General features: G+C 51.5%; 1 protein-coding gene across 1 annotated transcript; it reads left to right on the top strand.

Moving 5' to 3' along the window:
* The first annotated feature begins 1,723 nt into the window (after positions 1-1,723).
* Positions 1,724-22,102, top strand: TRAF4 (TNF receptor associated factor 4). The gene is made up of 7 exons (XM_033172089.1): positions 1,724-1,866; positions 14,693-14,744; positions 15,699-15,803; positions 16,827-16,988; positions 18,036-18,197; positions 19,499-19,654; positions 21,423-22,102. The coding sequence occupies exons 1-7, from the start codon at positions 1,724-1,726 to the stop codon at positions 22,053-22,055; spliced, it is 1,413 nt and encodes a 470-aa protein (XP_033027980.1). The 3' UTR covers positions 22,056-22,102.
* Positions 22,103-23,343: the final 1,241 nt, after the last annotated feature.

Consider the following 23,343-nt stretch of genomic DNA (forward strand, 5'->3'; position numbering starts at 1 on the left):
TCCGAATTCCTAGTTTCTCATCTATACAGTGCCTTCCAAGTAAATCACCGGCTATATGCATCTGGGGGCTCCAGCTTCTTCCTGGTATGGTGGGGGGTGGGGGAGAGAGAGGAATCTCCTGCTAGCTAATTAAAGAAAGTAGGTGAGAGTTGGAGAAGCAGGAGAGGAAGGCCCCAGAAATCTGGTGCCTCAAAGGGAAACTGCAGCAGATTTGCATCTTTTCCCTGGGGGGGGGGTTGTGTGTGTGTGTAGATGTAGTTTTGTGTCACAAACGGGGCAGGGGGCCTACACTGCACAACACCCCCCCCCCCACATTCCCCTGCACCAGCTGAAATTGAGAGCAGCTGTGTACTGTTTCCATGGCCCTTAACTTGGTGGTCTGCTGTGGTCTGGGGGGTGGGGGAGTTAGGCACCCATCCTCCAGCTGTGCAGTCCTCCCACGGCAAGCACTGATGAGGAACACACACGCATGTGCTTGAGCCCCCAAGAGACAGAGAGAGAGAAACTGGGGGCGGCAAGGGAAACTCTTTACTCAAGCTCAGTGAGAAGCAGCTGTCTTCTCCGCATCGCCCAGGCCCTGGCGAAGCGTAGAGTTGGAAGGGACCCTGAGGGGCATCTAGTCCAACCCCCTACAATGCAGTAATCTTTTGTCCAACGTGGGGCTCGAACCCACGGCCCTGAGATTAAGAGTCTGCTGCTCTACAGATGGAGTGTAGGGGAGTGGGAGGACGTCAAGGGGGTCTGCCCCCCCCCATTTGTTTTTAGACAGCAAGTCACCTCCTGATACCACATGGTTCCACCCTGGTTTGCATCAGGGAAGGAGCCGTTGGAGGCAGGGACATACCCAGGCATTGGCCAGGCTGGACCCTGCCAAGGGCACAGTCCTGGGGACGCAAAAATCACAAAAAATGAAGAGAGCCAGCAATTGCCAAAGGTACCAGGGAGAGGGGTACTGATACAGCTTCTTGCCAAGGGTGCAGGGAAGCCTAGACATGCCTGTCTGGGTGGTGGATTAGCAACTGGTAGTATGTGGGCCATTACTGGCGGCGGAGGCTTCTCTGGTTTGGAGGGCTGGTTATTCTTTTGTTGCTGGCAGACCCTCCCCATTTGCCCCAAGAGCTCTGCAGCTGGATCAGCCCCGTGGCCCACCTAGTCCTGCCTCCTGCTCTCATGGTGACCCGCCAGATGCTCCAGAGGGACCAGAGCAAACAGCAGCAACTCTATGCACTTGAGATTCCCAGCGACTGCTATTCAGAGGCATTTACTTCTCCTTGCCTTCCGGGTATGAAGCCTGCATGCAACACTCCAAACCTGGGGAACAGAATGCTCTCTCTCAAAAGCAGGGGAGCAGGAGAAAGAAGCAAAGTTGGCAGCCCTTCCAAGCCAGAAAAAAAGAAAGAAGAGAAAGCGAGAAGAAAAAGAACCACCCAAACCAGAGAAGCGGAGAACCGTCCCTCGATGGCAGAGGAGCGGAGGAAAGGAGCGAAGTTGGCAACCCTCCCGAGGCGGCGAGGGGAGGCGGAGAGAGCGAGGGGAGGAGAAGGAGGCGGAGAGGCGTGGCGTTGCCTTGCCTTGCCTTGGCGAGCCTAAGTCGGCGCTGCACACAATAGGGAGAGGGGTCGCCCGGCAGGACCTGCGAGGCCGGCGCAGGAGGCGACAGGAGCGGTGCGGGGCCTGCGGAGGCGCCTCTGCCCTGCGGCCGGGCGGCCAGGCCGGCGGGACCATGCCGGGCTTCGACTACAAGTTCCTGGAGAAGCCGAAGCGGCGGCTGCTGTGCCCGCTGTGCACCAAGGCCATGCGCGAGCCCGTCCGCGTCTCCACCTGCGGCCACCGCTTCTGCGACACCTGCCTGCAGGAATTCCTCAGGTCAGTCCCCACGGAAGGAGGAGCCGAGCCGGGACAGACCCGGGCCGGCCAGGGGGCGCGATCCAGACGCAGGAAGACAGAGGCGCACGGCCCGCGCGCGCCTCTCCAAAGCGCGCTTGGTTGGAGAGCCCCGCACGCGCGCCCTGGGCGCACCGCGCCGCCTCCCCAGCTCGCCTTCTCCTTTGTTCCGCGCCCGCTTCATTCCTAGGGAGAACTGGAGGGGCCCCCACCCGCCTCCCTCGTTGGGGGCTCCCCCCATTTCCCAACACTTGCCTCGGCAACGGCAAATGGGATAGGCCGCTTCTCTGAGCATGTGCAGAGTGCGGCGGCGCGGAGTCTTGCTGGGCTGCCTCCCTCTCCCACCTCATTCTTTTCTATTGTTCCGTCTGCTGTTGACTCACCTTGAAGGGCCCCTCCTGTCCCCCCCCCACTCTACCCCCCCCCCCCGGTTGTCAAGGGCCTCGGAAAAAGGGGGGTGCCTTCTTCGCGGATGGTCAGCGATGAGCTGAAATAAAGCCTCTGTCTCCAGCGGCAGTCTACCGCGAACTGTTTGCTGTTGGGAGCCAACGCTGGGGCCTGTTTGTGGACTTATTGCTGACCTCTTTTGGAAGCGGGATGCTGGGCTATGTTGAGGGGTGGAGTTTTTTTGCGGAGGGGTCTGTTTGATCCAATAAGTCACTTCTGCCTGTTGAAGCAGGCAAGGACTGACATCTCCTTTCGTCTGAGGGAGACAAACCAAAGCATCCCTTTGTGTGTTCTGGGCCTTGGGAAACAGGTTTGGGGGCTGCTCTGAGCCCACTGGGCATGGCTGAGGTGTGGGGTTATCTGTCCCTTAACTCCATGATTTGAACCTCTGAATCAGAGACTGGACGCAGCACCCACCCAGCAGAGCCCGAGAGCCACAGCTGGGTCCTCAGTGGAGAACCCCACCCCCCTTTTGCAGTAGGTTAGCTGGATCTGTCTGCGTATAATTAAGGCGGCTTCCGTCCTTCCTTCCTGTTTAAATTGAGGATCATGAGGACTAGTGTCTTGCATTCTTTTTTAGGGAAACGGCCTTAACTCGGTGATGAAGCACTTTCTGCTTTGCAGGCAGAAAACCCAGTTTCAATCCTCACTGGCATCTCCGGGTAGGGCTGGGAAACCCTCCCTGCCTGAAATCCAGCAGAGCCATTGCTGCCAGCCAGTGCAGACAATACTGAGCTAGATGGATCAGGTGTCTGGTTTGGGGAAGGGCTGTAGCTCAGGGACGCAACCCCTGCTTTGCATGCAGAAGGTCCTAGGCACAATCCCTAAGTAGGGCTGGGGAGGAAACTTTGTAGAGCCACTGCTGCCAGTCATTGTCGGCAGACAAAGCTGAGCTAGCTGGATCAGCAGTCTGGCTCAACAGCTTCCCATGTTCCTGTTTAAATAAGCCCTTTTCTTTGGACCGGTGAGGACTGGCACCTTTATTTCTCAGGAAACTCTGGAGAGCTGTTGCTGCTTATCAGAGTAGACCAGGAGTGGGGACCCTCCAGATGTTGCTCCCATTGACCCCCAACATTGGCTACATGGGGTAGCTGGAACCTGGTGATGTCCAAAGGGCCACATGCTGTTCCCCTGTCCTCTGGGAAGACGAGAATGCTCTTGGCTGGCAAATATTTCTTGATATTTAATCTTGGAAGAAATGCAGGGCAAAGCCCTCCCGAGGCAGCTTCTGAAGTCAACTCAGACAATATGAAAGAATGTTTCAGATATACTGTATTCCTAACAACCCAGTTGCAAAGCTATTTTTGTAAAGAAATACCGGTAGTAGTAGTAGTAGTAGTAGTAGTAGTAGCAGTAGTAATATGAGAGGCCTCTTCAAATATCTGAAGGGAGCTGTTCAGCAGTGGAAGGGATTCGATAGCCATCTGTCAGGGCTCCTTTAGCTGTCATTTCCTGTTTTGCAAGAGGGGGTTGGCCTAGATGACCTTTGGGGTCCCTTCCAACTCTACAATCCTACAAATATAAATAATAATAATCCTGGCCTGCTAACCAGCTAGCTCCCACCTTCCTTCTAATCCCCCCCTAAAGACCACCTAATCCCATTTAGCTCTTGCCCACCCCTGATTTCCCATCGCAATCTACAAACATCTGCCTTTCCCCTTCCCTTCCAGTCCAAGGTTCAAGCCTCTCCCGCTCAGGTGCCCTGTGGTCAGGCTGTTCCCTTGACTCTGCAAAGGCGTGACTCTGTATGTTTGTGTTTCTTGGGTAAAGGCAGTAAGTTTTCCAGATCTCCCTGGGCGTTGAACAGTTAAGTGTTGGGGATCTGGGAGGGGCTGTAGTGACTGATCTCCTCTGCCCCCCCCCCCAACTGGGAATTCTCTTTTTCTGCCAACCCCTCTTGTAATAAGATCTCTCTAACTAACAAGCAGGGAGGGCCTGTGTGCTTAAGTGAATTTTTCTGGCCTTTGTAGAAAAGCTGCCATGGGGGGGGGGTATGTAATGGCAGAGAGGCCTGCAAAGCAGTGGGGGCCCTTGCATGACTGGCAAGGAGTGGGGGGGGAGGTGCTTAGCATATTGGAACCAAGGTTGCTTTGCAATTAGCCTCCTTGCAGCTTCCCAACAACCCTGCGAGGTAGGCCTTGCCTGTTTTGTATTTTAGAGGCAGGGAAGGAAAGAAGAGGCAGTATGTGAGCCTCATCCAGCGCTCCCCCCCCCCCAACTTCCTGATCTACTCAGAATTTGAGCTTTGGTGGAGAAGGGGGAAGCTGATAAGCCGCCTGCATTCCTGTAATGTTTAACTTTCTTAGATGTCTGGCATTAACCAGGGATTTGGGTGTCTGGGGGGGGGGGGGAGAAGGACGCACAGCTGTTGTGGCTGCAGGTGGGGTACGAATCAAGCATGGCACCTGGGTTTGCTAGTTCAGGGTGCCCTGCAGGCTACTGGGCGGGGGCCCTTCCTCCTCACCAGCTTCACCTGGAGTTTTTGGGTTTGAGCTGAAATGGAAGCAGGCTGGAAGCTGGACATACAAAGACCTGCTTGCTCTGTGCTGGGCCCAAAGCTGCAACTAAGCAAGATATTTTGGGGTGTAAATGCTGTGAGCCCCTTTAAATCCTATGCTTAAATTGTACAGCGGTCAGAATGTCCAGTTAGGACCTGGGGGAGACCAGCGTTCGAATCCTCACTCAGCTATGAAGCTCACTGGGTGTGTGGCCTTGAAAGCTCATCACTCACTCTCAGCCCGGCCTACCTCACAAGGTTGTTCTTGTGAAGATAAAATGGGGCGCAGGAGAACTATGTACAGCGGCTTGAACTCCTTGTGGGGGGGGGAAGGTGGGATAAAAATGCAATAAAGCCATATATCTAGGAGCGCCCCCCCTTAGGATACATTTGCCCCCAGCAGCCAACGAAGGCAAGCCCAAAAGTGTGCCGTGAGCACAAGACCACTCGTCCTGCCCCCAGGAACTGGTATTTGGGGGTGCATTCAAACAGAGACCCCCCCCTCCACAGACACGCACAAAGCTTCTTAGTTGCTCCAACTTTGGTTGGCACATATGCAAGCTTTTGGAGTGTCACAGAACTGTTAGTCAGCCGGGGACCGTTCCAGAGAATGAGTGTGTGCGTCTGATCAATGGGCCTACTTATTCACGGAGCGGAAAAGACGCCCGCGGGGCAGATTGACAGCGACTTTTCCAGTTCAAGTGCCCCGTCCTTGCGTAACCGTTTCCAGAGTGTTGCTGCAAAAACAAAACCTGAGTTCTTGTGTGCACCTTGAAGAGCCGGCAAGCCTTTTCAATCCACGGAAAGCCTTTGCGAGAATAAATGTGTTAGTCTCCTGGGTGGCACAGGTGTTTGGGTCACAGCAGTTTCTGGCCTTTAGATGCATTTCATAGCTGTCTTTGCAAGCCTCCTCTTACCTTGGGGGGCTCAAGCTTTGCACTCCTTTGGTGAGCTCTGCATGTTTCCAACCCTCTCTCCCCAAAGTGTTGAGGCTGAATTGATGCAATACATTTGTTTATTTTATTTACTGCATTTATATCCTGGGTTTTTCTCCAAGGAGCTCAATGTGGCATCCATGGTCCCCCCCATTTAATCCCCACAACATCCCTGCAAGGTAGGTGATTGGCCCCCAATGTCAAACCTGGTGCACTTCATGGCAATTTGAACCCTGGTCTCCCAGGTCCTACTCCTCATCTAGTCCCTACAACAACCCAGCGAGAGGGGTCAGGCTGAGAGTCGGGGACCGGCCCCCAAGGTCACCACTTGAGAGCTTCATGGCAGAGTGGGGGAATTTGAACCCTGGTCTCTCCCAGGTCTTCTCCCAGTGCTCTGACCACTGCACACTAGCTTTCTGTGAACTGGTGTGTGCGATTTCATAGGGACACTTCCTGTCTATCTCTCTTTCACAGACACATACAGTACTTCTAACTAAACTTCTCTGCCCCTTTGCAGACACCCTGAACCTTTCCTGTTTTCCTGGGGCTCTGGGTGCAAGCCTTGTGGAGTGAGGGGTGGGGAGACTTGGCCGGGCATGTCTTTGCTTGCCTGGTCCTTGATGTACAGCTCTGTGTGAGAGAGATAATGAGGGAGACATAAAAAGGTTTTGTGCTTTCAAGAATGCAGAAGGCATTTTTTCTCCCTCTCCCCTGACTTCCTTCATTCCACTGTGGCCTCCCCACAGAGAGAGCAGATCCATAGGGGGTTGATTGGAGGGGGAGAGACACGCAGGTGTGGGCAAAAGCCAAGGAGCTGGATTCCACCTTAAGGCTATGAGATCCTGTGCCTGGGACCCCAAAGGGCCATGCAGTCCAACCCCCTGCACTGCACGAATTGCAGCTGAAACCCAGCCCCCTCTTGTGGGAGTCAGGACACAAGAGGGCTGGAAAGAAGGGGGAGAGAAGACCAAGTCAGATCATTGGTCCATCTTGCTCAGCGCCATCCACACTGACTGGCAGCAGCTCTCCGGGGTTTCCCCAGCCCTGCCCGCCGGCACCTTCTGCATGCAAAGCTGAAAGTGCTTTACTTCCTTTACCTCTTCTAATCCTCATGGTCAGGAGTCGGAGGCTGATATGAACAGGAGCAAAGGAAGCTGTCTCAATTGTACGTAGGCCCAGCTAGCTCCTTACTGCTAACACTGTCTGGCAGAGGCTCTCCAGGGTTTCAGGCAAGGGGCATCCCCAGCCCTTCCTGGGTTGAAGTTGGGACCTTCTGCATGCCAAGCAGCTGCCTTGCCATGGCCCTGTGGCCCTTTGCAGCACATGCAGGGGGCCAAGAGGCCCTCCCCATCTCCCCCACCCAGAGACTGACACCCTGAAGACAGGAGATTTAGCCACCTTGCTGTTCCTACTTGGAAAATAGATGTAATAAGACTACCTTCCTGGGGTATTTTACCTGGAAGGAATGGTTAGGAAGTGATTTTTATGCTCAAAGGAGGGCGGCAGGGTCTCTCCCCCAGGGGAAGCTCTTGGCTTCCCTCCCTGCAAAGCTCAGCTCCAGAGGTGCAAAGGGTTAAATCTAGAGGGTCTGGAAATTCCCAAGGTGGGGGGTGCTGCAGATTAATCCCCACCACAGCCTGCTGGGCCCATCACACTTGGCTGGGCAGGGAATGTGCTGAGGCAGCAGCCTGGGAAGGGCAGAAAAACCGGTTCTCCCCCTCCCCAACCTTCAGCGATGCAGATGGAGGTCATTCTGCCCCAGAGCTGGGCTGCCTGCTCCATCCAGCTTGCCTTTGAGCAGTTCTCCCCTCGACCTCCATGTTTGACCTCCATGTTTGCATCGGCTCAGGGAGATGCACTCTGCATACGCACAGAGGCTTCCCGAGGCCGCTTCTCCACACCCCCAGGCTGAGCTCAGGCAGTGTCCTTTGTTCCTATTTCAATTAGCCCTTAATTTGGAACCATGAGGACTAGAACCTTAGCTCTCTCTTTTATTAAAAAAAAGGAAAGGGCCGTAGTCCAGTGCTCCGTGCGCATCCCCACATTTTTGGTGCCCCCCTGCCCCGAGACCCAGCTGAACTTGCAGATTGTGGGGGGCATACCCCATGGTCAGTGCTCTGTTCCTTCAAGGGGTGAAGTGCTTGGGGAAGGGAGAGAGGAAGCCTGCAGTTCCCGTCATCCCTGGCCACTGGTCCTGCTAGCTAGGGGTCATGGGAGTTGTCGGCCAAAAACATCTGGAGGGCTGAGGGGTTGAGGAAGCCTGGTCTCGTGCCTTTGGCTAGTCCCAAGCCAGTCCTCTTATGCTCAGCCAAGGCTTCCAGCTCTTGTCTGCTTGTAGCTGAGATGGGGAGTCTCCCCCCACCTCCTCTCTAGCAATTCTTCCAAGAGCTTTGCCCTGATTCCTGCATCGCAGGGGGTTGGACTAGATGACCCGTGGGTCCCTCCCAACTACGATTCTATTATGCTGCCTGGCTTGCCGCAGAGAGCAAACTTTTGGGGCGACCTGCCACCTCTCTGTGCCGCTGCCTTCATTACACTCAAGCAAACGTGGAATCAAAGAATCATGGAGTTGGAAGGGACCCCGGGGATCATCTAGTCCAACCCCCTGCAGTGCAGGAATCCCAGCTGAATCACATCTCTTGGCTGGAGGAGGAGAGGCAGTGCCATGGCCTGCAGTCGGGGGCAGGTGCTCTTGCCCGGCTACATGTGTTTGTTGCTTCCCAGACAGGCCACACACACGAGAGCCAGTGTGGTGTAGTGGTTAAGAGCGGTAGACTTGTAATCTGGTGAACCGGGTTCGAGTCTCCACTCCTCCACATGCAGCTGCTGGGTGACCTTGGGCTAGTCACACTTCTCTGAAGTCTCTCAGCCCCACTCCCCTCACAGAGTGTTTGTTGTGGGGGAGGAAGGGAAAGGAGAAAGTTAGCCGCTTGGAGACTCCTTCGGGTAGTGATAAAGCGGGATATCAAATCCAAACTCTTCTTCTTCTTCTTCTACTGTGCCTGCAGGCACTGGCCGTTGCTGCAAGATTCCCTCGCCAAGGATCATAGCTGCTTGGCACAGCATGTCTCGGCTAGGGGCAGCCCCAAAGGACCTCTGTGCTTTCCCGTTTGCCGCCAGGCTCTGCTTGGCATGGGAGGGAGAGTAGCATTGGTGGCATCACACAAACCTGTGGTGCAGCCGCGTTGGGAATGCCATGGACCGTTCTGGTCGCCTCACCTCAAAAAGGAGATTGTTGAGTTGGAAAAGGGGCAGAAAGGGGCGACCGAAATGATCGTGGGGAGGGAGCGGCTCCCCTCTGAAGAAAGGGGGCAGCGTTTGGGACCTTTTAGCTTGGAGAAAAGGTGAGGAAGAGGCGACGCGATGGCAGTTTATCAAGCAAGAGAGAGTTTAACTCCCTCTTTCATAACCTTAGAAGTTGTGGGTGAAGAGCCAGGAGAGGTCAAAGAAAGGACCTGGTCATGCAGCACATAGTTAAACTTTGGAACTCTCTGCCACAGGAAGCACTGATGGCCACAATCTGGGGTGGCTTTAAATGTGAACTGTGCCAATTCCTGGAGAAGAGAGCTATGGATGGCTCCTAGCCAGGATGGCTCTGCTCTGCCTCCACAGTCAGGGGCAGTCTTGCTTCTGAATGGCAGTTGCTGGAAACCGCAGGAGGAGAGAGTTGCTCTTGTGTGCGAATCCCGTTTGTGGGTTTCCCATTGGGGCATCTGGTTGGCCACTGTGAGAACAGGAGGCTGGACAAGGTGGGCCATTGGCCTGATCCAGCAGGCTCTCCTTCGTGATATAAGGATTAGAGGTCCAAGATGTATATTTATTATTTTAATAACGTTTCAATGTTTCACTTTATTTGCATGTAATGTTTTACAGTAGGCTTGAATTTGTTGCCTGCAGTTTGTCACCCTCATGCCATCCTCCATTGCATAGCACTTCCCACCTTACTGGACCTTTGAAGGGCAAATGATGCTTTGCCAAAAGAGGGATGTGTTGAACTGGCTCTCCTTGAAGCTTTCCGTGAGACCCAGGAAGAGGAGAAGGGGGAGAAACTTCTTACTGAAGGTCTGGTTGCCTTGAGGCAACTGTCTGATAAGCTGTACGTTGAGACCAAATGTTTTGGGACCCCCCCCCCCCGAGGAAGTTGACACCAGTGTGGAGTCATGTATCTCAGTCGGTAGAGCATCAGACTTTTAATCTCGGGTGTCAGGGGTTCGAGCCCCACACTGGGCAAAAGATTCCTGCATTGCAGGGGGTGGTACTAGATGACCCTCGGGGTCCCTTCTTGCGATTTTGTGATCTTTGTATCTCATGACCTGTAACCTTTCCTGACGTATGTTTAAGAATGCATAGATGTTTCATGACTCTTTGCTGTGTTTGAACTACTATATAAGCTTTTGTCCTGAAGTGCCCCAGGGCAGACCTTCTCGGTTGGCACGTTGAGTTGAGCTCTGTCCTATTGCAATACAGTAAATGGAATCCATTCCGGAAGTCCGTTCGACTTCCAAAGCGCGGCTTCTGATTGGCTGTGGGAAGCTTCTGCAGCCAATCGGAAGCGCGTTCAGCTTCCGAAATAACATTCAGAAACCGGAACAGGTTTTGATCATTTGGGAGCCAAAACGTTTGAGAACAAGGCTGTTCGAAAACCAAGGTACGACTGTAGAAATAAACGTTGGGTCCCTCCTTGATGCTGGACTTGGAATTAATTTCCTTGGTTCTGTGGTTTATTTAAGTGGTGGCCCCTCACCTGCATAACGAACAAAGGGCTGTCAAAGTGAATTCTTACTTTCTTAATTCCAGAGGAATCTCTGCCCCAGAGAGCTTACAGTTCATGGCAGACATAGCTTGAGTGTCATCCCTGCTGCTGATCCATCGTGGCTTCTCTGTGATGGATACATAGGCCTAGTAGAGACCCAGATCCCACGACCCCTCAGGAGCCAAGTTCTCTGCCTCTGGTTCGCAGCCCACTGGGCCAGGTGTCCTGCCCGTCATGGACTCTCTGGCTCAGAGGAGAAGTTGAGGGCAGCGCCCGACCTGGTGTGCTTGGTGATGCCATGCGGAGGGGCTGCAGGTGTCGGAGTCTCTGGGTGCAAATAAGAGAGAGAAACTTTGGGTCAGCTGGTGTTTCATTGGGCAAGTGCCACAGCGACTCCACTCTCCCAGTACATGCCAGTTACTGAGAATCACAACTGGGGGGGGGGAGTCTTCCTCCCTCTCTCCCAACACTTGAACTTGTGAAGCTGAGCGCTGGAAGGTTCAGGATGGATAAAAGAAAGCCCTTCTTCATGTAGCGCACAGTTAAACTCTGGAACTCCCTGGCACTGGAGGCAGCGATGGCCACCAAACAGAATGGTTTTCAAAGAGGATCAAATTCATGGAAGAGGAGAGGACTGTTAATGGCTGCAAGCCAGGATGGCTCCACAGTCAGAGGTAGCGATGCTTCTGAATTCCTGTTGCTGGAAGCTGCATGAGAGGATAGAGTTGCTCTTGTGCTCGGATTGTGCTTGTGGGTTTCCCTTTGGGGTGTCTGGTTGGCCCCTGTGAGGACAGGATCCTGGACTGGACGGGGTCCCCTTTGGCCTGATCCAGGCTCCCCTCCATCCTGCTGCAATCTCAGCCCCCCCCCCCCCCACGTCTTGTTCTGGTGTGAAGCAGCTCTCTTGTCTCCTGGCCAAACCATAGACAAGGGCTTGGCTCTCTCCCTTTGCTGGCAGCCTCTTCTCTGGGTGCAGCCCCCAGCAGCTGCCTAGTTTTTCCCACAGCTGTCACCCCTGGTTTCGAGTTTCCTGGAGCCGGCAAAGTTGTTTTTCATCATCTGTTGGGCTGGCTTTGTTTGAGCAGCTCTAAAACACACAGCCATCAGCAGTCCTAGAATCGGAGCGTTGGAAGGGGACCCCAAAAGGTCTTCTAGTCCAACCGCCTGCCCTGCAAATAGGAATATTGTGAGAGCCATGCCAGGTCAGGCTTTGGGTTTAGAGGAAAGGCGAGTAAAGAGGCAACATGACGGGAAATTTATGAATGGAGGATGCGGAGAGAGAAAAGCTCTTTTCGTAACACTGGAACCATGTGGGCACCGAACAAATCTGAACGCTGGAAAATTCAGGAGAGGGAAAAGGAAGGAATTAGTCATGCAGCGCAGAGTTAAACTGTGGAACTCCCTGCCACAGGAGGCAGGGATGGCCGCCAACCTGGATGGCTTTAAAAGAGGATCTGACTAATTCATGAAGGAGGAGAGGGCTACAGAGGGGTCCCGGCCACAGTGGCTCTGCCCTGCCTCCACGGTCAGAGGCTGCAAATACTTCTGAATCCCAAATGCTGGAAACCCCAGGAGGGGAGAGGGGTCTTGCGTTTGAATCCTGCTTGTGGGTTTCCCTTTGGGGCATCTGGTTGGCCACTCTGAGAAGAAGAGGCTGGACTAGACGGGCCCCACTTGGCCTGATCCTGCAGGCTCTTCTTATGTTAGGCTGAGGAGCTCTGCTACTTTTTTCCAACCGAAAAAGCAGCCGTCTGGTCACCACATGCTTAAAATGTAGCGTTTTGTTTTGTTTTGACCGTGTCTGGTTGACCACCGCTTATTTCAGATGCCAGGAGCACTCCAGTTGACTCCAATGTGTGCCTATCCAGCAGGCACGGTGTTTAGCGATGGGTTATAGCACTCTGGGAGACTGGGTGCAAGTCCCCACTCTGCCCATCCGGAAGCTCGCCAGGGCAATTTTGGGCCTTCTCAGCCTGGTCTACCTCACAGGGTTGTTGTGAAATGGGGAGAGAGGGAGAGAGTCATGTGGGGCAGCCCCCTGAGGTCCTTGGTGCAAAGGTGATAACAAATAGGTCAGAGTGACCATTTTTAGAATATATGGCATGAATTTGCTTATACAAATATCAATACAAATGTTTTAAGTTTTGTATCAAACTAGTATATATTTTATTGAATGGCATTGTATACATTGCAGCAGCCTTTGGCTATAAGCAATAAACTTGACTGACTATACAAATATTGCGGCACAATATACTGTATACAAATGTCTGGCTTATTCAAGACTATATAGAACCTTTATTCTCAATAATGATAGAGCTCACAGGTGCATGCACACGAAAGCTCATACCAAGAACAAACTCAGTTGGTCTCTAAGGTGCTACTGGAAAGAATTTTCTATTTTGTTTCGACTATGGCAGACCAACACGGCTACCCACCTGTAGGTGCAGAATACTTTTCTAAATATTAATCTTCCTTACTTGTAAAGGGAATCGTTGTACGAGTTAATATTTATTTATCCTTTTGGAGCTTTGCTGTATCCTTGTACTTTTGTCCTTCCAGGCTGTGACGCTTTATGGTTTAATTCTTTCTTTTCTTTTCTTTTCTTTTCTTTTCTTTTCTTTTCTTTTCTTTTCTTTTCTTTTCTTTTCTTCTGTTATGTGTGCACTTTTTGTTGCTGTTAACAAATACTTTTTTTAAAAAAAAACCCACACAAATAAAGGAAATCCCTGCTGGAGAGTGTTGGGGGGGTGTATTAGGAAACATCTCATGGGACAGTCAGTTTGGAGCCCAGGTGGCCTAGTAGTTAAGAGTGTCGGACTAGGACCAGAGTTCAAATCCTGTCTCTGCCATGAAGCTCACTTAGAAGCCCGCCGTGGCCTCTCAGCCTGCCTTGCAGGGTTGTTGAGCGAATTAAATGAGGAATGGAGGGAACTTTGTACGCCACCTTGAGCTCCTTGGAGAATGAAGGTGGGCTATAAATGCCCCACTTTGGCCCCTGGGCCTCCATTTCCTCTGCAAAGCCAGGACTGGAGTGTTAATTTTGCAGGACCCCCATAGCGTGAAGCTAGGGGGTGACACACAGTGGGAAATTGGGCAGGGCTTGGCCTGACAGATGTGACCCTGGGATTAGCAGGATTTGGCCCTCTTCCCAGCTCGCTCTTGCTTCCGCCCGTTGGCTCCCGACTATTGAGGTTTGTTTGTTTTATTCCCCCCCCCCCTTGCGTGCCACTCCTGGGGCTCTGCTGCCGCAGAGGCAGGTGGTTTATGGCGCCGGCTGTGTCCCCCCACTGAGGGAGGATTTCAGACAGATGGAGGGGATTAGAGGAGCCTGGCTGCTTCCTCCCCCTGGCATAGACCTCCCCAGGTAGGCAGGGAGGGTTTGCCACGAGAGCGGTTTCGGGACACTTTCAGAAGGAATTTGCCTTTCGTTAGGTCCATCGAGCTCACTGATGCCTACACTGACTGGCAGCAGCGAATCTCCAGGGTTTCAGGCAGGGGGACATTTCCCAGTCTCTGTATATTATTGTATTTCATTTCATTTATAAATGATTGTAAGGGAGGGGAGTGGTTTACGAAAAGTATAAAACTGTAAAATTATCACTTAGGCAAAATTTAACAACCTTAGTTGAAGACACTTGAAAAGTTAAAGTAGCCATAGACTGAAAAGCAAGGGAGAATGTTTTGATCTGGTGCCAAAAAGGTTACAGGGAATGGGCCTGCCTGGTATCAAGATGCAGGGAGTACCAAAGTGCAGATTTGAGTTCTTGCAAATGCGGAATGGGAATTGTGTGGCAACCGTTAACAGCGCCAGTTTCGCCAATCGAAGCGGGTGAGTGGGCACAGGTGGGAAGGGTGATCTCTACTGGGAGATGCTGGTAGGGATTGAACCTTATGCATGCAGAACATGTGTCCTAACACTGGCTGTTCCCCCCAATAAAATAAGATCCCATTCCTCATGTTTCCAAGGAAATTAATAACTCCTGCAAAATGAGGACAAATTGGTGAATGTGTTTATTGGCATGACATATGTGGGAGATGGCTGGTTTTGTAGTGGGGAATACAGACTATTAAGGGGTGTGTGTAGCTTAATTGGAAGAGCCATTGGCTGAGCTGCTGTGATGTCACAGAAGCTCCTGGGATGGTCAGCTTCTCAACCTCTTCCTTTTCCTCCTGCAGCGAGGGGGTCTTCAAGTGTCCAGAGGACCAGCTGCCCCTTGACTACGCCAAGGTGAGTGCTCCCCCACCCAAAGAACCCCTTCCTTCTACTAGCTGAAACCTTGGTAGGCACTGAGGGCTATGGGGGGCCCTATTCCTCTCCCCCACTTGCCTCCCTCTCTCCTTGCCTAAGGACACCTGGATTGTACAGTAAAATCCATATTTAAAAAGTTAAAAATTAACCATTGTGGAAAGATACTATTCTTAATTGCCTGGCAGAATAGAAACGCTTTCGCCAGGCATTTAAATGTTAAAACAGAAGGTGCTGCTTGTCAGTCACTCTTGATAGAGAGAGTTGTATGAATATTGGTATATAAATACTTTTAAACAAATAAATGGATCACAGGCACTCTGCGTGTGGTGGGTTCTGCATCCAAAACTCATCTCCTGCTGCCTCTTGAAAGCTGTCCTGCATTTTGTATTGTATTGTATTGTCCATTGAAATACAAAAAAACCACAGAACCCGTTTTATGTACACAACCACAGTGGCTAGGATTTTCATAGCAAGAAATTGGAAAGGCGACTTACTGGTAATCCCCAATGGCAAGCGAACTTGCAAAAATGACTGGGAGAATATGAGGAAACTTAAACCAGAAAGTCAACAAAGATTGGATCATATTTAAAGAATACCTTAGAAAGTATTATGATAATGCAAATCTCCTGACAGATTTATATTGAATCTTGAAGTATAAGGAAACTTTAAAAGTCAAATTTCTTTTGATAAGTAACAGAAAAATAATAATAATGATTATAGATTAATAAGGTGTAAAAAGTACAATGAGATGAATCGGAAGTTAATGATATGTTGTTTGTTAGTGACTATGTTTGTTTAGGTGGGTTTTTTTTTGTCCTGTTTGTGTTATGTGTAAATTGTTCTGTAATAAATAATTGTTTTAATAAAAAGAAAGAAAGAAAACTGCCCTGCAGGCGCATTTTTGTGTCTCATGTTTCCCCCTTCCTTTCCCAGATCTACCCAGACCCAGAACTGGAGGCTCAGGTCCTGAGCTTGACTATCCGGTGCATACACAGCGAGGAGGGGTGCCGCTGGAGCGGGACCGTCCGCCATCTGCAGGTGAGGAGACAGGCTGGCAAAACCAGGGATGGGGAGCCCTCAGCCCTCCTGGTATCAGTCCCTTGACCTAACGTGGCCCATCCCTTTAAAAGTAAGGCTAAGGTTGTAGTCCTCGTGGTTTTGAATAAAGCATTGTGGATCAGAGAGCTGGGCTTCAGCCCTTAAAAGTAAGGTTAAGACTGTAGTCCTCACGGTTCTGGAACACAGAGCTGGAGCCCATCCCTTAAAAAGGAAGTTACCCTAAGTTGGCTTTTGGTTTTTTTAGGTTTTTATTTATACTTTCCCAGTTTATACATTTCATTAGTTTTACAATCAATTTGACACTCCAATATTTGACTTCCTTCCCCCTCTTTCTGCAGTTCCTTAAATTTATTTCTTAATATCTTCTGCACATCCAAGTTCGTTTAACTTGCTCATTTAATTATCTACTGTAGATATATACTCTTATAAAACTGCAAGTTATTACACCAATCCTGCTAATGTTTTTATCTGTTTACAATTTATCTGTAAATATTCAATAAACCATTTCAGTCTTTTACAAAAAGTTTGTTATCTTGATTTCTTATTCTTCCGGTGAGTTTCGCCCTTTCTGCATATTCCATAAGTCTTTGTATCCATTCTTCCTTTGCTGGGACTTCTGCTTCTTTCCACTTTGGGGCGAGTAGCATTCTTGCTGCTGTAGTCACAGACATAAATAAATTTCTATACAATTCAGGTAGTTTTGTCCCTATAAGTCCCAAAACTTTAAGGAAGTTAGGATGGTAGTCCTCATGGTCCTGGATTAAGGGTTGAAATAGGATCTCTTAGGCAAAGTCAGACCATTGGCCTGTCTAGCTCAATATTGTCTACACTGGCTGGCAGCAGCTCTCCAGGGATCCACAAAGGGGATCTTAGCTTAGACCTCCCTGGGAATCGAACCTGGTGGCCCTGGCTTCCCTGATCTGTGTGAAGAGGGCTGGGGAGAGGAATAAGCTTTCTGGCTGACCCCCCCCCATCCTGCTCCCCGCCCCCCGTCTTGCCCAGGTGCACCTTGGGACGTGCAGCTACAACGTGGTGCCCTGCCCCAACCGCTGTGGGGCCAAACTGAGCCGCCGGGACCTCCCGCCCCACGTGCAGCATGACTGCCCCCAGCGCCACCTCAAGTGCGAGTTCTGCGGGGCCGACTTCACGGGGGAAGCCTATGAGGTAAGGAGGCGGGGCTGCGGGGGCGGGGCTTGGGAAACGGGACAGGGTCTCTTGGCCGTGGGGCAGCCGGGGCATCCATGGAGCTAAACTTTGGAGTCCATTTCCATTGTCAGGATAGACACCCGCCGGCTCTGCAGAGCAGCTGCTTCTTGGAAGAGCCATTGGCTGAGCTGCTATGATGTCACAGAGCTCCTCAGAATGCCCGTGGCATCTAAGAGGCGAGGGAAGGCTTAGCATGAGAGCGGGGAGGCAAGGACAGGTTGTGAGGTTGCTTGGTTTTGCAAGGGGAGAGAGGCTGAGATTTAGCCCAGAGACAGAGGAGGGGCTCTGTGACCTCCAGAAGTCCGTTCAACTTCCAAATTTATTAAATCCATTTTATATGTATATATTTTAAATCATTAAAATGTCACAATGCAGTGCTTGGAGCTTGAGGGTCTGGATGTTTACTTTCTGATTTTCGAGTCGAGCAAATGGTTGGAAAGACAAAACAGATCTATGTTTGTGTGTGATGCTGCGGTCAATAACTGTCATGCAGTGATTTGCTATTGCGCGCTTTTAATGAATTTTTTATTATTAAAAATAGATTTAATTAATTTTTATTCGTATGTTTTCACTGCCAGCATGCCAATAATCTAACATATATTTAAACGGAAATAAATGGGGGTGGGCCGGAAAAACAGGGAGAGACCCTGAGCTACAGACATTTGCCTAAATAATAATAATAATAATTGAGATTTCTGGTCCTCATGGGTCTCAGTTAAGGAACACAGGAAGCTGCTGGATGCTGCCAGGCCATTGGCCCTCCTAGTGAGGTGTTGTTTACACTGACCGGCAGCAGCTGTCCTGGGTTTCTGGCAGGGACTCTTCCCCCAACGCTGCCTGGAGATGGGGGGGGGGGCTTGAACCTGGGACCTTTTGCATGCCAAGCAGCTGCTCTGCCCTTGAGCTGTGGCCCTTCCTGCAGAGAGGATGGCCAGGCAGGAGGGGTCCTTCTGGTGCCCCCTCCCTCCGTATTAACCACATGGCCTCTCCCCCTCCCCCCCCCAGAACCACCAGGGCCTCTGTCCCCAGGAGAGCGTCTACTGTGAAAACAAGTGCGGCGCCCGGATGATGCGGCGGCTGCTGTCTCAGCACATGCTCTCCGAGTGCCCCAAGCGGACGCAGCCCTGTGGCTACTGCAGCAAGGAGTTCCTGTACGACACCATCCAGGTGGGACCCGGGAGAAGGGGGGACCTGCCAGAAGGGCCAAGTGGCTGTGGGGCGGGGGGACCAGGGGAGCCCTTGGCAAGCTCCAGAACGTAGCAGAATGGCTTCTTTCCCTTTCCCTTTCATTTGCTCTTTTTAATAATAATAATAATGGGACGCGGGTGGCGCTGTGGGTTAAACCACTGAGCCTAGGGCTTGCTGATCAGAAGGTCGGTGGTTCGAATCCACACGACGGGGTGAGCTCCCATTGCCCAGTCCCAGCTCCTGCCAACCTAGCAATTTGAAAGCACGTCAAAGTGCAAGTAGATAAATAGGTACCGCTCCAGCGGGAAGGTAAACGGCATTTCCGTGCGCTGCTCTGGTTTGCCAAAAGCTGCTTAGTCATGCTGGCCACATGACCCGGAAGCTGTATGCTGGCTCCCTCGGCCAGCAAAGCGAGATGAGCGCCGCAACCCCAGAGTCGTCCGTGACTGGACTTAATGGTCAGGGGTCCCTTTACCTTTAATAATAATAATAATAATAATAATAATAATAATAATAATAATACTTTTATTATTTATACCCTGGTTTCCCCAGCCACTCTGGGCAGCTTACAAAATTTCTAAAACATAATAAAAACATCAAGCATTAAAAACCTCCCGATACAGGGCTGCTTCCGTTTCCTTATTTACATTAGTTTTCCATATCTTACTGTATTATGAAATTAGATTCAGGTAGGTAGCCGTGTTGGTCTGACGCAGAAGAAATAAATTTTAAAAATTAAAAAATTGTCCATTAGCACCTTAGAGACCAAGTATGTTCTGGGTGCATGCTGCTTTTGTATGCATGCACACTTCTTCAGATACTTCTTCAGATTATTCAGGTGTGTATCTGAAGAAGTGTGCACGCATAGGAAAGCTTATACCCAGAACAAACTTAGTTGGTCTCTAAGGTGCTACTGGACAATTTTTTAAAATTTATTTCATCTGTATTATGAAATACTTTAATAAAAAATCTTACATCAAGCATTAAAAAGCTCCCGATACAGGGCTGTTTTCTTTTTCTTCTTTACATTAGTTTTCCAAATATTACTGTATTATGAAAAACTTTAACAGAAATCTTGCATCAGGATTTAGTAGAACTGTTAATAGAGTTGGAAGGGTCCCCCAAGGGTCATCAACCCCCTGGGCTAAAGAACCCCCGACTTAGAAACCTCCCAAGAATCCTAGAATTGCAGAGCTCAAGAGGGAACCTAATTCTCTAGTCCAACCCCCTTGCAAACTGTCTCGGAGTTTGTCTGAAGCCACTTCCTCCGCTCCCACCAGAACCACGAGTATCAGTGCCCGCGTTACCCCGTGCCTTGTCCGAACCAGTGTGGGGTGCCCAGCATCGCCAGGGAAGACCTCAGCGGGCACTTGAAAGAGAACTGCACCACGGCGCTGGCGCTCTGCCCCTTCAAGGAAGCTGGCTGCAAGCACCGGGTAAGGCCTTCCTCCTCCCTTTGCGCAGCCTTTCCTTTACTACTGTGCCTGCCCCTCACCCCAGTCTCGCTCTCTGACAAGGCTGGGCATCCAAAAACCCTCTCCGCTGTGGCACAAGCACTTTCAGAGTTACTGCTGTGTTATTTTCAAAGTCATTGCCATGGCCAGCTCTACCTCGCAGGGTTGTTAGTTTAAGGGGGAGGGCTGTGTCCGCTGCCTTCAGCTCCTAAGGGGAATGTAATAACAGAGAATGAGAGGGATGATTAAAAAAGGGGACAGGTTTTCTGAAATGGCGAGGTCCATTTTTGAAAACCGTTTTATCCATTTTTGGGGGTGCCCAGAAGCAATTTTCCTTATTTTAGCAGTGGATGCCCAGTGCCCATTTTATTCGTGGGCATTATCAATTAACTAGAAGGGTTTTTGAGGACTGTGCTAAAGCTGGCAGATCATTGCAGGTTTGGGACTGGTTCTCCTTCACCGCAGGGCTGTCGTTGACTTGCAGGCCTCGCTGCTGCCTCAGGATGTGTTTGACAATGCCTGTAGGCTGAGAGGGCTTTTAATACAAGGAGGGGGGGGTAGGCAAATTTGTGGAAGAGGAAGAGGTAATCAAAGGCTGCTTGGTGTGGAGGCTCAGTGGCACCTCCAGAATGCAGAGCAGTCTACCTCTGAATGCCAGATTCTGGGGCAAGTGAGGAGAAGGCAGCTGCTTGGCCACTGGAGGAAATGAGAGGAGTGGTTTACAAAGAGAATAAAACAATAAAATTATCATTCAAGCAGTTCTTTAAAACACCCCAAAGATAAAATCAACAACAAACTAGAAACAAGTTAAAACTTGTCTAAACATCTGGGTAGGCTTGTTTAAACATAAATGTCTCCAGCAGGTGCCGAAAAGAGGACAGCAAAGGCTCCTGCCTGGTATCAATAGGCAGGGAGTTCCAAAGTGCAGGTTCTGCCACACTAAAGGACCAAGTTCTTATAAATGTAGCATAGGTAACAATTCCGGTTCTCCCAATTGAAGCAGGCCTAGATGGGGTAAGGGGATCTCGCAGGTAAATTGGCCCCAAGTTGTTAAGGGCTTTGTATATTAATAGCAACACCTTGAACTTCACCCGAAAGTGAGCACAGCAGTTAAGTGCCGACAAGGCCTCCTTCCTGTCAGCAACCGGGCTGCAGCATCCTGCACCGACAGCAGCTTCCAGATCAGGAGTGAGGGAAGCCCCAGCTAGAGCGCATTGCAGTAGTCCAGTGTTGAAGTCCCTGTGCAAGAAAGGCAGGAGGGGAAAGGCGTGGCCACAATCTTGGGTGGCTTTAAAAGAGGTCTAGGCAGATCCATGGAGGAGGAGAAGGCTGTTGATGACCACCAACCAGTCAGAGGCAGATCCTGCTTGCAGGTTTCCCATAATAGGCATCTGGCCGGCCACTGTAAGAACAGGAATGCTGTGCTAGCTGGGCAACTGGCCTGAAACAGCGAGCTGTTCTTAAACGCAGGTTGGTCTTGTGTTCGAATCCTGCTTGCGGGCTTTCCTCCATGGGCACCTGGTTGTGAGAAGAGGAGGCTGGGCTATGTGGGCCCTTGGCCTGATCCCGCATGGGCTCCTCTTCTTACCTTTGACCCGAACTACAGAATTCAGCGTTCAGAGATGCTTGCTTTTGTCCATGTTTCCTAGTCCTCATGATTCTGTAAGGATCAGTCGGGCCGCTGCCCTGATCCCAGCAGCCTGGCCTCTCGTTCTTATGATGTCCCTGGTCTCTCTCCTCTTCCCCGCAGTGCCCCAAGCTCTCCATGAGCCGCCACCTGGACGAGAGCACTAAGACGCACCTGGGCCTGATGTGCGCCCTGGTGGCTCGCCAGCGGCAGGAGCTGGGGGACCTCCGCCGCGAGGTGGAGGAGCTGGCGGTGGGCAGCGAGGGCGTCCTGATCTGGAAGATCGCTGACTACGCCCGCAAGCTGCAGGAGGCCAAGGCCCGGAGCAACTTTGAGTCCTTCAGCCCTCCCTTCTACACCCACCGCTACGGCTACCGGCTCCAGGTCTCGGCCTTCCTCAACGGGAACGGCAGCGGCGAGGGCAGCCACCTCTCGGTCTACATCCGCGTGCTCCCCGGCCAGTACGACAACCTCCTGGAGTGGCCCTTCGCCTATCGGGTCACCTTCTCCCTCCTGGACCAGAGCGACCCCTCGCTCTCCAAGCCGCAGCACATCACTGAGACCTTCTTGCCCGACCCCAACTGGAAGAACTTCCAGAAGCCTGGGGTGGGGCGCACCTCCCTGGACGAGAGCCTGCTGGGGTTCGGGTACCCCAAGTTCATCTCCCACGAGGACATCAAGAAGCGCAACTATGTGAGGGACAACGCCGTCTTCATCAAGGCCTCGGTGGAGATCCCCCAGAAAATCATCTCCTGAGCCCCTTCCTCCTCAGAAAGACTGGATTAAATCAGTTCACTGCTTTGCAATGGGTCAGGCTGGATGAGCCTCAGTGCACCCTTGTGACTCTACAAGTCTGTGATTATACGGTTCCCTGGAGGTTTTTAAGCAGACATTCGGGGGGGGGGGTTCCTCTAACTGTGATTCCTGCATTGCAGGGGGTTGGACTAGATGGACCCTGGGAGTCCCTTCAGACTATGATTCTCTGGAGTGCTGCATCAGAGTTTTGCATCTGAAAATACTGTACTCTTGTTTTGCCTGACTTGCCCTTTGTAGTCCTGACCTCTGGATTGATTCTCAGCCCCCCCCCCCCCCATGGTGCTAACTTGCTATGGCTCAAGGTGGAAATCCTGCCTGCCTTGAGACCATCTCTTCCCCACCCCCCACCCCCGCCAAAGCAGCTGGGCTGCCTCTGTTTTCCTCCCCCCCCCCTAATAATTCCTCAGCTCTTCTTCCTGGTCTTTGTCCTTTGGGTCTTGGGTTCAAGAGGCAGGGAGAATGCTTGACCCTCTCCCCACGACAAATACTGGGGTTGGCTTTGGGGTGTGAGAGAGAGCGCCCTGGGGTTTTTGGCTTTGTGATGGGCCAGTCTTCCACCGGATTGCTCCTTCTCTCCCCTGACCTCCCCCCACCAAAAAAGCCAGCTTTCCTAGCCATAGTCCTGGGAAGAATATGTCCCTAAATGGGGGCCGGCCTGCCTGTCTTTCTGTCTGTCTCCCTCGGGGGTCTCTCAGGGATGCCCTGCAATCGCTTTGGATGGACACTTGAGGAGGTCGAGGCCTCTCCTGCCTTCCAGGTATGGCCACCGGTCAGCATCTCGAGGCTACTGACCCCGATAATCTTCCCTCCTTGTGCCTAGACCCCTTTGTCTCCCACTCAGTTGCCTGGATCGATTTCCTGTTTAGCGGGGGGAGCAGTAGGGCAGGGAGAGGCCCATCCTGCCCCCCTACTCCATCACAGAGCCATATTTTGTACAGGAGCCCCAGAGTCTTCGAGTGGGCCTGGTACTCCTTCATCATCTGTCCCTGCAAGGGCATCGCCCAGGACGGTTTTTTTGGATCAGTTTTCTCCCGCAGGGGTGTTAGGGAGGAGCAGCTACGATTTCTGCTCCTGACTTTCTTTCTCTGCCTCTCTCTCATTCTCTCTCTCTCTCTCTGTGTTTTTTTAAAATAAACAATTTTGTGTATTTATTAACCAGGCTCTTCTTCCTTACGTGAGGGTGTTATTCTGGTTGCTGACTCTGAAAGGTCTGACTTAGACCAGTGGT

This window comes from Lacerta agilis, chromosome 15 (genome assembly GCF_009819535.1).
Source record: "Lacerta agilis isolate rLacAgi1 chromosome 15, rLacAgi1.pri, whole genome shotgun sequence".
NCBI classification, from domain to species: Eukaryota; Metazoa; Chordata; class Lepidosauria; order Squamata; family Lacertidae; genus Lacerta; species Lacerta agilis.

What these genes read in the sequence shown, in the direction of transcription:
- TRAF4 (XM_033172089.1), top strand. Translation starts at nt 1,724, where the DNA reads ATGCCGGGCTTCGACTACAAGTTCCTGGAGAAGCCGAAGCGGCGGCTG. An exon ending in GGACCGTCCGCCATCTGCAG is followed by an intron (nt 15,804 to 16,826) that starts GTGAGGAGACAG and finishes CGTCTTGCCCAG; the next exon opens with GTGCACCTTGGGACGTGCAG. An exon ending in AAGCTGGCTGCAAGCACCGG is followed by an intron (nt 19,655 to 21,422) that starts GTAAGGCCTTCC and finishes TCTTCCCCGCAG; the next exon opens with TGCCCCAAGCTCTCCATGAG.